Source organism: Oncorhynchus keta, chromosome 33 (assembly GCF_023373465.1).
Source record: "Oncorhynchus keta strain PuntledgeMale-10-30-2019 chromosome 33, Oket_V2, whole genome shotgun sequence".
Classification (NCBI taxonomy): Eukaryota; Metazoa; Chordata; class Actinopteri; order Salmoniformes; family Salmonidae; genus Oncorhynchus; species Oncorhynchus keta.
Window position 1 is genome coordinate 17,893,684 of NC_068453.1, and position 14,856 is coordinate 17,908,539.

The window sequence follows — 14,856 nt, forward strand, 5'->3', positions numbered from 1 at the left end:
GAAACTGTTTTCATCAGCAGGTTTTCTTGTCATGGTCCTTAATTTATAAGCATACTTTTTCTCCACACAGATATTATATATGGAATAATCGCGACATATTGTATAAAAATGCTTCTTTGTTTTTAGAATATTGGTTCCAAAATAATATCCAATGGGTGAGCCAACTGGTAAATGCAGAGGGTGTTTTTTCTTAGTTATAAGGAATTCTTATCACTTTACAAGGTCACTGTAACACCTAAAGATTTTGCAATTGTTTTAGATGCCATTCCCTCAGGTGTTTCTTTATTATTCAGGAATGCGTCAAGACCTGACCCTCAGAGCCTACCTTCCATTGACCCTGTTGACTCATCAGTATGAAAGACCTGACCCTCAGAGTCTACTTTCCATTGACCCTGTTGACTCATCAGTATGAAAGACCTGACCCTCAGAGTCTACTTTCCATTGACCCTGTTGACTCATCAGTATGAAAGATTTTTTAAATCTTTTGGTCCATTCAACAACAGAGCAATACGAACCTTGTTTCAGCAGGATGTTGTATCTATACATTATGTCATGCCTTATTGGAACAGATTTATTGATAATAATTTGCAGGAAAAATGTTTGGATGTTGCCACACACATTCCTACTTGTTAACTAAATTAAGGAAGTTTCCTTTAAAATTATTCATAAATATTATCCTGCCAACTACTATATGAAGAAGTTTAAGCAAAACATAAACTCAAATTGTACCTTTTGTAATGACCACCCAGAAACGGTGTTGCATCTTTTTTTGGCAATGTATTCATGTAAGGTATCTGTGGCAAGACATCAGTAGATTTATAATTGAACACATTTATGAAGATTTCACACTATTGTGGATAGATGTACTGCTTGGATTCTTTCCCTATGATAGAAATAAGATGAAACAATTTTATGTAATTCATTTCATTATTCTTTTGGCCAAATTTCATAGTCACAAATGTAAGTTTACAAACAAAAACACCACATTTCTTACCTTACAAAAATAAATTGAACTGTATTTTAAGACAATTAATTACTATACTAAAAAAAACCTGTTGGAATTATAAGTGTATGTATGTCCCTTAAGGTCCTTGTGCAATGTGATATTGTTCCCCTTAGCCCAATTGTCCTTTGTATATTATTTAAATATACTTGTGTTTCCACATGTACTTCCTGTATTGATTTGTTGTTAATAAAAAATTAATTAATTCAAAAAAATACAAAAATATGCTTTTCGGTCTTCATTTGGGGTTAGGCATAATGTTAGTAGTGTGGTTAGGGTTGAGGTTAGGGTTAGGTTTAAGATTTTAAAAAGGTCAATTGTAGATATGGGCGGGGTTTGTGACTTTGGCTGTGGTGCTGGTGACATCCCCTCAGTGGTTGAACTCAACTCCTCCTCTTTTATTATACTTTCCCATACTGCATTGCGGTGAATTATGGACCAAATTGGTAAGCGACAAATGACTCCAGGTTCAGCTGTATTTTAGTTTTATTTGTGTATCAGTAGATTTAACTTGATACACAGCGAAATAGATTTAATTTTCAAACGTATTCATATTCAATTATACTTTACAAGCATTATTAGTGGAGTGTTTAAAGTACAACAATTGCGGCCTTGTAGCAACCTCTCGTTGCCAGCCCACTGCTAGCTAAAGAGCTAATATATTGCTCGCGTTAGCGTCCACAGATCTGTGTTGTTACAGTAGTAGCTAGCTATACTTTTAGAATAAAGTGGCGGTTGGAGTTGATCTGCCAGTGCTAAACTAATAACTTAAATTGTCAGGACAATACTCTAACCTTGACAACATATTCAGAATAAATAATGTTATGTTTGTAGCTTAGACTGTGCTAGCTAAGGTTTGCATTCTCCCATCAACTTCTGAAACTCCAGACAATGTTAGCGTTGGCAAAAATGAAACACTAGCGCTTCGCTAAACTATTTATCGTGGTTATAGTGTCAATGCTAGTAGGAAGTATCATGTAAATGTTCGCTTGGTAGCAGATGACTGACTCTGGTCACTGACATTTTGAATGACCCATCGTTCCCCCACAGACAATGACCTGCAAGGCACGGACGGCTCGGGGAGTCTTGGGGGCCCTGATGTCCGCAGACGCATCCCCATCAAACTCATCTCCAAACCAACCATCAGGAGCAAACCTGCTCCCCGGACACAAAGACCCATGGGCAGGCAGCCCTCCAAACCCCAGGCCGGGGATGAAGGTTAGCCAGCCACAAGTGCTTTCTCATCTCGTTGTTTTAATTTCCAGGGGCTAGGATTGGGATACGGAAACCTGTTGCTAGGTCATAGAAGCAAGCTTTCATATGGGACTACTGTAAGGCAACATATCTGTGTTTCTAGAGAGTTTTAGCTTCAAGCAAGAGGAGAGGTTCGACTGTGGTACCAAGGCTGGGGATGTGTTTGCAAGTCAACGGAAGTTCCCCCAGCAAATGTTTTGGGACTTTAAGGTAGTGTTTAAATTTCTATTGTGGGGGGTGGGGGGTGCAGGAATGCATTCCACCTACATCATTACTGTGTCATAGACCTCTTGGTCTTTTCCCCACAGTTGAATTTGATAGGTGAAAAGGATGACATTCCAGCACACTTTTGTGACAAGTGTGGTCTGCCCATAAGGATCTATGGACGCATGGTATGTCTCTTCGAGCACGTTTTACATAGTGTGTTGTGTCTCTTAATTATTATTTTTTATAGTAAGAGGCTATGAGTGCAGCAGCTTATAATGTTATTATCTGTATTAACTCACCAGATTCCATGCAAACATGTATTCTGTTATGAGTGTGCGTTGCTCCACGAGAAGAAGGGAGACAAGATGTGCCCAGGGTAAGCTCTTGACATTATTTTTTATTTTTTTAACCTACCCACTAGTGCAGGGGTTCTCAACTGGTTTTGCCTCTGGACCCAAATTAAACCAGCTTGTCTCAGTCAATATTTGCATTGTGAAACAAAAAATATCCCTAATGCAATCTGCAAATATATTTTGAATGCTATATTGATAGTAAAGGGAGTAATTATATGACAAGAGAAAAACATTCCCACCTTTTCATTGTCCATTTTTTTTTTTAAATCCCATATTCTTGATGAAGAATGTTAATAAGCTCACTTGTTTGAGACCACAACATCAACCAGATCTGCTAAATAGCTCTGCTAATAGCTATATAAAAAAATACTTTGATTGAACAAAAATGGTAAAGAGATTAAATTATATATATATATATTTTTTAAGTATGTTTATTCTGCCCTTGAGTTGTGTTCCCATGCAAAACTAGACAGATAGCTAACAACTAAGTCCTCAATAAAACTCCCACGGTGTGACTTTTCTTGAATGAATATATTGAAAACGTTTATGTTGTGAAACTGCAAAATACAGAAAAGAATATACTTTAGCGTTCAATTCACACCGACATACTGTAGCTGTACATTAAACATTTGAAGTTGCATAAATACAAAGCACGTGCTAAGGTACCATGCATCTGGCATGATGCCAAACCATATAGCTAATTGTTACTCATATGGTAATTGGCTAACTCCTTTCATTACTCTAATAATGTACAACCATCTATGTAGAATAACAAAGCATATTACACTAGAAACAGTAACAAAACTACAGTATTGTATATTTTACAATTAGTTTGCATGACGCACGAGCAAAGTAATACAGCTAACGACATACATGAAAGGCACTGCAATTTGTGAGTAAATGCAACCAACATTGATATGTAAGCAACTCTATCAATAACAAGATTATCATCACTAGCTAAATGCTTGAATCAAACTTACAAACAAATATTTTCTAAGGCTGAAGCGTGACAAGAAATAACTACACTGAAAGACCTGCACCGTAACATTGTTTTTAGCTGCTTCTATGCGTGCAGAACGAATTCTCTACTTCCTGTTTGCGTAGTCTTTCTAAGTACCAGAAAGCTCCACTAGGGGGCGAATAACACCATGGAACACAATGAAAATGCATCTTAACCATTGTAATAAAATAATCTGTTACCTTCTAACAGGATGGCTGTACAATGTTCATTATAATTTCTACACATGTTCTTACTGGTTGTAGTTGTTTAAGTAAAAAAAAAAAAACTCAGACAGCCATGTCTAGTGACGTTACGTTTGATACCGGAGCCCCGGGGCATGCATCAAAATCGCTAAGCAGTTTGCTTCGAAACAGTGTGCCGAGGCTTGTATCACATTATCAGAAGCACATGATCAATGACGTCCGGTGCTTCGTTTTGTCGAACAACCACCCGATTGGTTTCGGGAGAAGATAAAGTGTGAAGGCATGTGTGATGTCATCTATACCAATTTGGATGTTGTAAATTATTTTGACCATTACGTGCCACTAGTGTACACGGTTGAACAAAGCTTCTTAATGAACCTTTTTTCTACACAATTGGCTAGAAAATGTTTCCCCATTACTACTCGTGACCCATTGAAAACGTCCCACCAGTTGAGAATCGCTGCACTAGTGTATTCAACTGTCCATATACAGGGCTCCCGAGTGGGGCAGCGTTGTAAGGCACTGCATCTCAGTGCTAGAGGCGACCCTGGTTCGAGTCCAGGCTGCCGTCATTGTAAAAAAAAAAAAAAATGTTCATAACTGATTTGCCTAGTTAAATATCTAAAATATACTTTCTGTATGTGCGGTTGCTGACTGCACTTACTAACTCAACCTTTTGTGTTGTTTAGTATGCAGCTCTTCAGCTGCACAGACCCGGTCCAGCGCATCGAACAGTGTCTGCGGGGCTCCCTCTACATGTGCAGCATTGTGAAGGGCTGCAAGCGCACCTACCTTTCCCAGCGTGACCTGCAAGCCCACATCAACCACCGCCACATGAGGGCAGCCAAGGCTTTGGCAAGCCGCCAGGATGCCCTGCACCTTCCCCCATCCACAGAGGTTCCTGACCGCTTCCGCGTGCCCCCGCCTCACCTGCCCAAGACCCAAGGGCACCTCCCGCCCCCTCTCCAACACGGGGGTCATGACCCCTACGGTCAGCCACCACCGGCTTCCCATGATGCACCTCCTCTTTCCCAGGAGACCTTCCGCATTGCCACAGTAACTACACGCGCACGCAGCAACCTCATCACCGTGCCAATCCAGGATGACTCCGCTTCTTCCTCCACCTCTTCCTCCCGTGAACCTCTCCCTCCTGGCCCGGGCCCTGCTCCACCCCCACACCACCATCCTGGGGACTACCCTGGTCAGCCTGTAGTGTCCCATCCCCACCACATGATGGCACCACCGCAACAGCACTATGGCCCTCCACCTCCTCCCCCTCCACCCATCAACCACCCCATGCAGCACCCGCCCCAGGGCTCTGGGACACCCCACATGGTGTACAACCAGGCCGGCCCTCCCCCGCCGATGTCCAACGCACCCCCCCCCATTACCCCCCCGCCAGGACACATCATGGGTCAGATGCCCCCCTACATGAACCACCCTCCTCCAGGCCCCCCACCTCAACACGGTGGTCCTCCAGTCAACGCCCCCCCTCCCCACCACTACAACCCTAACTCCATGCAGCAATTCCCCGAGGACCAGGGCACACTCAGTCCCCCTTTTAACCAGCAAGGGGGTCTGAGCCCTGGGATGTGGCCTGCCCCTAGAGGGCCTCCTCCTCCAAGGATGCAGGGCCCCCCACCTCAGGGCCAGATGCCTGGACCCCATCACCCCGATCAGTCCCGCTACCGCCCTTATTATCAGTAAACTCTCAACTCCCCACAAAGTCAGGGGCATTGTTTGACTTGTCCCTTTTCCTCTCCACTGGTTTGAATAATGTGAACATGAGTCTCTGGGTTCTGTAGGACTGTAATTTCTATGGAAACACTTTAAAGAGACTAGTCTATGGTGAATGTACGTATGTAGCTGTTCACTTTTATTGATATGAACATTTTGGACTGTCAAATGAGCAACGATACATTTGAATCGCTCCTGTATTTGTCTCCAATGGACATGGTTGTATCTTGAAAAATTTTGGTTTGATGACGTCTCAATAAATATTTTCTAACAAAGCGTTAAATCTCATTATTTTTCAATATTATTAGTTGTGGAAACGGTTTCATCCATTTCAGTAGGGGGCAGTGTATGTATGATCTAACATTTGACATTGTGGAGGGAGCTCTGTGTTTTGGTTAATCACATGACCTGGATTTTAACCTTTTATTTAAAGCTTTTTCATCAAACTGTCCCCCTTTTTATGTCAGATGGTACAACACTGTCCTTCAGACAATTGCTTAATTGCTTTTTTCTCATTTCTGGAATGAGCTTAAAATAAAAGTAGAAATCCAGGTCATGTAACATGATTGAACAAAACATGTGATAAAAGAGAAGATGGCTGCTGGGAGAAAATAAATACATTTTGAGAGGGGTGGCACTGTAATTATGTCAAGGACAAAACCCCAAGATTACTTTATTAAAATGTATTTTACTAACATTTGTGACTTATCAACTGTGTTATCCTGACTGGGTGTTGCAGTGTGCTATTTGTCACCCTCCCTAGCAAATGCGTCAGGGGAGGGTTCTGCTACAAAAATGATATCTAGCTAGTAGTGTTTTGCTGTGGAGTATTTGCTTTGTTGATACTAAGGATTGTTGAGGCTATTTGAAAATAAGCAACTTTATTGTATGTCCATAAAAAATGGCTTTGCTACACAGAAGTATACACTGAGTGTACAAAACATTAGGAACACCTTCCTGATATTGAGTTCCACCCCCCTTTGCCTTCAGAACAGCCTAAATTTGTCAGGGCATGGACTCTACAAGGTGTCAAGTGTTCCACAGGAATGCTCTCCCATGTTAACTCCAATACTTCCCACTAATTGGTCTTCACATTATTAATAAACATCTGGAATCAGCCTATAACAGTGTGGCTCTGTTGGTAGAACATGGTGCTTCCAACACCAGAGTTGTGTGTTCGATTCCCATGGGGGACTAATATGAAAATGTATGCACTCACTACTGTAAATCGCTCTGGATTAGAGTGTCTGCTAAATGAAAAAGTAACAGGTTTTGGGTTTCAAGTCGACCATTATAGCATACTTGTTTACATCACTTTGACCTTGGACAATATTTCATTTCGGAACCTTATTTTTGCTAAAAATAATGAGCTCTGTCAGATCTTCCCTCACAAAATTCCATGACTCGGTTCGCAGGAGAATAGACCCTGTTATCAAGCTCATCCCCAGCAAGAGGATAGAACTTCCAATTTTTATTTTTTATTTTTTTATTTTACCTTTATTTAACCAGGCAAGTCAGTTAAGAACACATTCTTATTTTCAATGACGGCCTGGGAACAGTGGGTTAACTGCCTGTTCAGGGGCAGAACGACAGATTTGTACCTTGTCAGCTCGGGGGTTTGAACTCGCAACCTTCCGGTTACTAGCCTTTAACCACTAGGCTACGCTGCCGCCCCGTAATGTTGGACACCTGCTGATGACCTCATTCAGAGACAGACTCTTTTGTTCATTCAAAGTTAATGATTATATAGTCCTGTTTCACTGTATGTACAAGTGGGTAACCTGGACAGGTGTGAAATAGATTTTTTGTATATTCTTCTCCCACTGAGAGTGGGGCCACAGCCAGGGGGTCAGCCATTATTGACAGCGACCCTGGAGCAATTAGGGATTTTACCTTGTCAGCTCGGGGATTCATCCTACAACCTTTTAGTCACAGTCACTGCTCCTTACCACCAGGCTATCTGAAGTGCATTGTATTGCTTTGTACCTTTCCACTGAGAACTTCATCAAAGTTATAACTGAGTAAACATGTTGATTATACAGGATTGGATTTATCAAGAGTAGTAAAACTACATGTGTGTCTGGTATTTACACTGAACAAAAATATAGACGCAACATGTAATGTGTTGGTCGCGTGTTTAATGAGTTGAAATAAAAGCTTATTTCTCAAAAATGTTGTGCACAAATTTGTTTGCATCCCTGTTAGAGAGCATTTCTCCTTTACGAAGATAATCCATCCACCTGACAGGTGTGGCATATCAAGAAGCTGATGAAACAGCTCGATCATTACATAGGTGTACCTTGTGCTGGGGACAGTAAAAGACCACTCCAAAATGTGCAGTTTTGTCACACAACACAATGCCACATATGTCTCCAGTTTTATTTAACCAGGTAGGCCAGTTGAGAACAAGTTCTCATTTACAACTTCGACCTGGCCAAGATAAAGCAATGAAGTGCGACAAAAACAACACAGAGTTACACATAAACAAATGTACAGTTAATAACAAAAAATAAAATAAAAATAGAAAGATCTATGTACAATGTGTGCAAATGTAGAAGAGTAGGGAGATAAGCAATAAATAGGCCATAGAGGCAAAAATAATTACAATTTAGCATTAATACTGGAGTGATGTTTAAGTAGAGATACTGGGGTGCAAAAGAGCAAGAGGGTAAGTAATAATACGGGGATGAGGTAGTCAGGTGTGCTATTTACAGATTGGCTGTGTACAGGTACAGTGATCGGTAAGCTGCTCTGACAGCTGATGCTTAAAGTTAAAGAGGGAGATACAAGACTCCAGCTTCATAGATTTTTGCAATTCGTTCCAGTCATTGGCAACAGAGAACTGGAAGGAAAGGTGGCCAAAGTAAGTGTTGTAAGAATGTGGTGATTGACAAGAGTCGAAAGCCTTGGCCTGGTCGATGAAGACGGCTGCACAGTACTGTCTTTTGTCAATGGTGGTTATGATATCGTTTAGGACCTTGAGCGTGGCTGAGGTGCACCCATGACCAGCTCGGAAACCAGATTGCATAGTGGAGAAGGTACGATGGGATTCGATATGGTCACTGTTTATTAACTTGGCTTTTGAAGATTTTAGAAAGGCAGGACAGGATGGATATACAGTGGGGCAAAAAAGTATTTAGTCAGCCACCAATTGTGCAAGTTCTCCCACTTAAAAAGACGAGGCCTGTAATTTTCATCATAGGTACACTTCAACTATGACAGACAAAATTAGAAAAGAAATCCAGAAAATCACATTGTAGGATTTTTAATGACATTTTCCACCAAATTATGGTGGAAAATAAGTATTTGGTCACCTACAAACAAGCAAGATGTCTGGCTCTCACAGACCTGTAACTTCTTCTTTAAGGGGCTCCTCTGTCCTCCACTCGTTACCTGTATTAATGGCACCTGTTTGAACTTGTTATCAGTATAAAAGACACCTGTCCACAACCTCAAATCAGTCACAATCCAAACTCCACTATGGCCAAGACCAAAGAGCTGTCAAAGGACACCAGAAACAAAATTGTAGACCTGCACCAGGCTGGGAAGACTGAATCTGCAATAGGTAAGCAGCTTGGTTTGAAGAAATCAACTGTGGGAGCAATTATTAGTAAATGGAAGACATACAAGACCACTGATAATCTCCCTCGATCTGGGGCTCTACGCAAGATCTCACCCCGTGGGGTCAAAATAATCACAAGAACGGTGGGCAAAAATCCTAGAACCACACGGGGGGACCTAGTGAATGACCTGCAGAGAGCTGGGACCAAAGTAACAAAGCCTACCATCAGTAACACACTACGCCGCCAGGGACTCAAATCCTGCAGTGCCAGATGTGTCCCCCTGCTTAAGCCAGTACATGTCCAGGCCCTTCTGAAGTTTGCTAGTGAGCATTTGGATGATCCAGAAGAAGATTGGGAGAATGTCATATGATCAGATGAAACCAAAATATAACTTTTTGGTAAAAACTCAACTCATCGTGTTTGGAGGACAAAGAATGCTGAGTTGCATCCAAAGAACACCATACCTACTGTGAAACATGGGGGTGGAAATATTATGCTTTGGAGCTGTTTTTCTGCAAAGGGACCAGGACGACTGATCTGTGTAAAGGAAAGAATGGGGCCATGTATCGTGAGATTTTGAGTGAAAACCTCCTTCCATCAGCAAGGGCATTGAAGATGAAACGTGGCTGGGTCTTTCAGCATGACAATGATCCCAAACACACCGCCCGGGAAACGAAGGAGTGACTTCGTAAGAAGCATTTCAAGGTCCTGGAGTGGCCTAGCCAATCTCCAGATCTCAACCCCATAGAAAATCTTTGGAGGGAGTTGAAAGTCCGTGATGCCCAGCAACAGCTCCAAAACATCACTGCTCTAGAGGAGATTTGCATGGAGGAATGGGCCAAAATACCAGCAACAGTGTGTGAAAACCTTGTGAAGACTTACAGAAAACGTTTGACCTCTGTCATTGCCAACAAAGGGTATATAACAAAGTATTGAGATAAACTTTTGTTATTGACCAAATACGTATGTTCCACCATAATTTGCAAATAAATTCATTAAAAATCCTACAAATGTGATTTTGTCTGTCATAGTTGAAGTGTACATATGATGAAAATTACAGGCCTCTCTTATCTTTTTAAGTGGGAGAACTTGCACAATTTGTGGCTGACTAAATACTTTTTTGCCCCACTGTAGGTCTATAAGAGTTTGGGTCGAGAGTGTGACCGCGGTAGCGAGCTGGTCGTATCTCAGACGATACGAAAGAGAGGTTGAATACGCTAGTAATAGGGGTTGCAACAATTTCGGGCAGATAATTTTAGAAAGAGAGGGTCCAGATTGTCTAGCCCAGCTGATTTGTAGGGATCCAGACTTTGCAGCTCTTTCAAGACATCAACTGTGGGGGTGCTGAGATATTTATTGGCATGTTGACTGCACGAATGTCCACCAGAGCTGTGGCTAGAGAATTGAATGTTAATTTCTCTACCATAAGCCGCCATCAACATCCTTTTGTTTAATTTGGCAGTACATCCAACCGGCTTCACAACCGCAATCCACAGAGGAGTAATTCTGTCCATAATAAAGCCCTTTCGTTGGGAAAAACTCATTCTGATTGTCTGATTGGATGGGCCTGGCTCCCCAGTGGGTTTGCCTGGCTCCCAAGTGGGTGGACCTATGGCCTCCCAGGCCCACCCATTGCTGCACCCCTGCCTAATCATGTGAAATCAATAGATTAGGGCCTAATTAATTAATTTAACTCAGCAAAATATTTGAAATTGTTGCATGTTGCATTTGTATTTTTATTCCGTTTGGAAGAAAGCATACTAAATGCAAGTATACAGGTATTAGCAGTGCAATATCAGCACATCATCATATCAATCATCATGTCAAGCATGTCGTGCATATTTAGCCTATCCTTTATGAGATCTTGGGTTACAAGCCAGTCCAATCATTACTCACTACGTGAGCACATTAGTCTTTGATTATTACTTGTCATTATTAACCATTAAGATCTATCTATATGCCTCTAATTACATTCAATTGCTTCGGGGGCAACAAACTATGAGCTCTGACCTTTCCAGACCCTTCAGTCTGTCACCTGAATGGCAAAGAATGGAGTCTGAACACAGTGTGACCGAAAGACCTTTGTGTACACACAATTCCCTAATGTGTCATTAACGCTACATATTGTGAAGTAATACGTTATGCTTGAGGTTCCTGCCTTAACGTATGCATGTCCTATGAATGATCTGTCTGTTTCTCCAGTAGCATGGTGTAATGAAGTGCGGAAGAACATGGACATCTTCATCATCAAAGTACATGCAGCTGATAAAAAAACATTACTTTTGATAACATTTGTTTTTAAGTATAATATTTTTAAATTATATAATAAATAGGACTGATGGAGTTATTTCATTCGTGCAGCTAACAAAAATGGAAATGTCTGCTCTACCCAAAATTACAACCAATTGTAGCATTACCGCACAAATGGAAGAGGCAAGTGAAAATGGGGAGAGATAAGGAACTTGTCTGTCGACACTGCATTAAAGACCATAATTGGATAAATAAAATTGTGATAAATAAAAATAGATAACAGTTTCATTTAAGGACCAAAAAAGGGACAGCTGTGGCATATAGATTGCACAAATTGTTGGGAAGAGATTTTCGACATATCGATTCCATGGCACATGAACTGATACACAAAACGATGCGGGATTCAAAATTTACATTTTTTTAAATTTTAATTATTATGCTAAATTCTTGCAACCAATAGAATGTTATATAAACTCAGCAAAAAAAGAAAGTCCTTTTTTCAGGACCTTGTCTTTCAAAGATAATTAGTAAAAATCCAAATAACTTTAAACACTGTTTCCCATGCTTGTTCAATGAACCATAAACAATTAATGAACATGCACCTGTGGAACGGTCGTTAAGACACTAACAGCTTACAGACGTACGGTCGCAGTGATGCTTACAGGCAATTAAGGTCACAGTTATGAAAACTTAGGACACTAAAGAGGCCTTTCTACTGACTCTGAAAAACACCAAAAGAAAGATGCCCAGGGTCCCTGCTCATCTAAGGGAACGTGCCTCAGGCATGCTGCAAGGAGGCATGAGGACTGCAGATGTGACCAGAGCAATAAATTGCAATGTCCGTACTGTGAGACGCCTAAGACAGCGCTACAGGGTGACATGACAGACAGCTGATCGTCCTCGCCTTGGCAGACCACATGTAACAACACTTGCACAGGATTGGTACATCCGAGCATCCCACCTGCGGGACAGGTACAGGATTGCAGCAACTGCCCGAGTTACACCAGGAATGCACAATCGCTCCATCAGTGCTCAGACTGTCCGCAATAGGTTGAGAGAGGCTGGACTGAGAGCTTGTTGGCTTGTTGTAAGGCAGATCCTCACCAGACATCACCGGCAACAACGTCGCCTATGGGCACAAACCCAGCGTCGCTTGACCAGACAGGACATGCAAAAAGTGCTCCACTGACGAGTCACGGTTTTGTCTCACCAGGGTGATGGTCAGATTCGCGTTTATCGTCGAAGGAATGAGTGCTCCACCTAGGCCTGTACTCAGGAGTGGGATCGATTTGGAGGTGGAGGGTCCGTCATGGTCTGGGGCGTTGTGCCACAGAATCATCGGACTGAGCTTGTTGTCATTGCAGGCAATCTCAACGCTGTGCGTTACAGGGAAGACATCCTCCTCCCTCATGTGGTACCCTTCCTGCAGGCTGATCCTGACATGACCCTCCAGCATGACAATGCCACCAGCCATACTGCTCATTCTGTGCGTGATTTCCTGCAAGACAGGAATGTCAGTGTTCTGCCATGGCCACCGAAGAGCCCGGATCTCAATCCCATTGAGCACATCTGGGACCTGTTGGATCGGAGGGTGAGGGCTAGGACCATTCCCCCCAGAAATGTCCGGGAACTTGCAGGTGCCTTAGTGCAAGCGTGGGGTAACATCTCACAGCAAGAACTGGCAAATCTGGTGCAGTCCATGAGGAGATGCACTGCAGCACTTAATGCAGCTGGTGGCCACACCAGATACTGACTGTTACTTTTTGACCCCCCCCTTTGTTCAGGGACACATTATTCCATTTCTGTTCAGTCACATGTCTGTGGAACTTGTTCAGTTTATGTCTCATTTGTTGAATCTTGTTATGACCATACAAATATTTACACATGTTAAGTTTGCTAAAAAATAAACGCAGTTGACAGTTTCTTTTTTTGCTGAGTTTATATACACTGCTAAAAAAAAGGAAATAAAAGAAAAAAAAGGGAACACTTAAACAACACAATGTAATTCCAAGTCAATCACACTTCTGTGAAATCAAACTGTCCACTTAGGAAGCAACACTGATTGACAATAAATTGCACATGCTGTTGTGCAAATGGAATAGACAACAGGTTGAAATTATAGGCAATTAGCAAGACACCCCCAATAAAGGAGTGGTTTTGCAGGTGGTGACCACAGACCACTTCTCAGTTCCTATGCTTCCTGGCTGATGTTTTGGTCACTTTTGAATGCTGGCGGTGCGTTCACTCTAGTGGTAGCATGAGACGGAGTCTACAACCCACACAAGTGGCTCAGGTAGTGCAGCTCATCCAGGATGCAACATCAATGCGAGTTGTGGCAAGAAGGTTTGCTGTGTCTGTCAACGTAGAGTCCAGAGCATGGAGGCGCTACCAGGAGACATGCCAGTACATCAGGAGACGTGGAGGAGGCCGCAGGAGGGCAACAACCCAGCAGCAGGACCGCAACCTCCTCCTTTGTGCAAGGAGGAGCAGGAGGAGCACTGCCAGAGCCCGGCAAAATTACCTCCAGCAGGCCACAAATGTGCATGTGTCTGCTCAAACGGTCAGAAACAGACTCCATGAGGGTGGTATGAGGGCCCGACGTCCACAGGTGGGGGTTGTGCTTACAGCTCAACACCGTGCAGGACGTTTGGCATTTGCCAGAGAACACCAAGATTGGCAAATTCACCACTGGCGCCCTGTGCTCTTCACAGATGAAAGCAGGTACACACTGAGCATGTGACAGAGTCTGGAGACACCGTGGAGAACGTTCTGCTGCCTGCAACATCCTCCAGCATGACCGGTTTGGTGGTGGGTCAGTCATGGTGTGGGGTGGCATTTCTTTGGGGGGCCGCACAGCCCTGCATGTGCTCGCCAGAGGTAGCCTGACTGCCATTAGGTACCGAGATGAGATCCTCAGACCCCTTGTGAGACCATATGCTGTTGCGGTTGGCCCTGGGTTCCTCCTAATGCAAGACAATGCTAGACCTCATGTGGCTGGAGTGTGTCAGCAGTTCCTGCAAGAGGAAGGCATTGATGCTATGGACTGGCCCGCCCGTTCCCCAGACCTGAATCCAATTGAGCACATCTGGGACATCATGTCTCGCTCCATCCACCAACGCCACGTTACACCACAGACTGTCCAGGAGTTGGCGGATGCTTTAGTCCAGGTCTGGGAGGAGATCCCTCAGGAGACCATCTGCCACCTCATCAGGAGCATGCCCAGGCGTTGTAGGGAGGTCATATAGGCACATGGAGGCCACACACACTACTGAGCCTCATTTTGACT

The 14,856-nt window shown here is 42.9% G+C and overlaps 1 protein-coding gene across 1 annotated transcript; it reads left to right on the plus strand.

Moving 5' to 3' along the window:
* The first annotated feature begins 1,336 nt into the window (after nucleotides 1-1,336).
* Nucleotides 1,337-6,033, plus strand: LOC118366307 (E3 ubiquitin-protein ligase Hakai-like). Its single transcript, XM_035748877.2, has 6 exons — nucleotides 1,337-1,449; nucleotides 2,054-2,221; nucleotides 2,361-2,467; nucleotides 2,566-2,649; nucleotides 2,767-2,840; nucleotides 4,710-6,033. Exons 1-6 carry the CDS (start codon nucleotides 1,437-1,439, stop codon nucleotides 5,725-5,727), a joined length of 1,464 nt encoding a protein of 487 aa, XP_035604770.2. The 5' UTR covers nucleotides 1,337-1,436; the 3' UTR covers nucleotides 5,728-6,033.
* The last annotated feature ends 8,823 nt before the right edge of the window (nucleotides 6,034-14,856 follow it).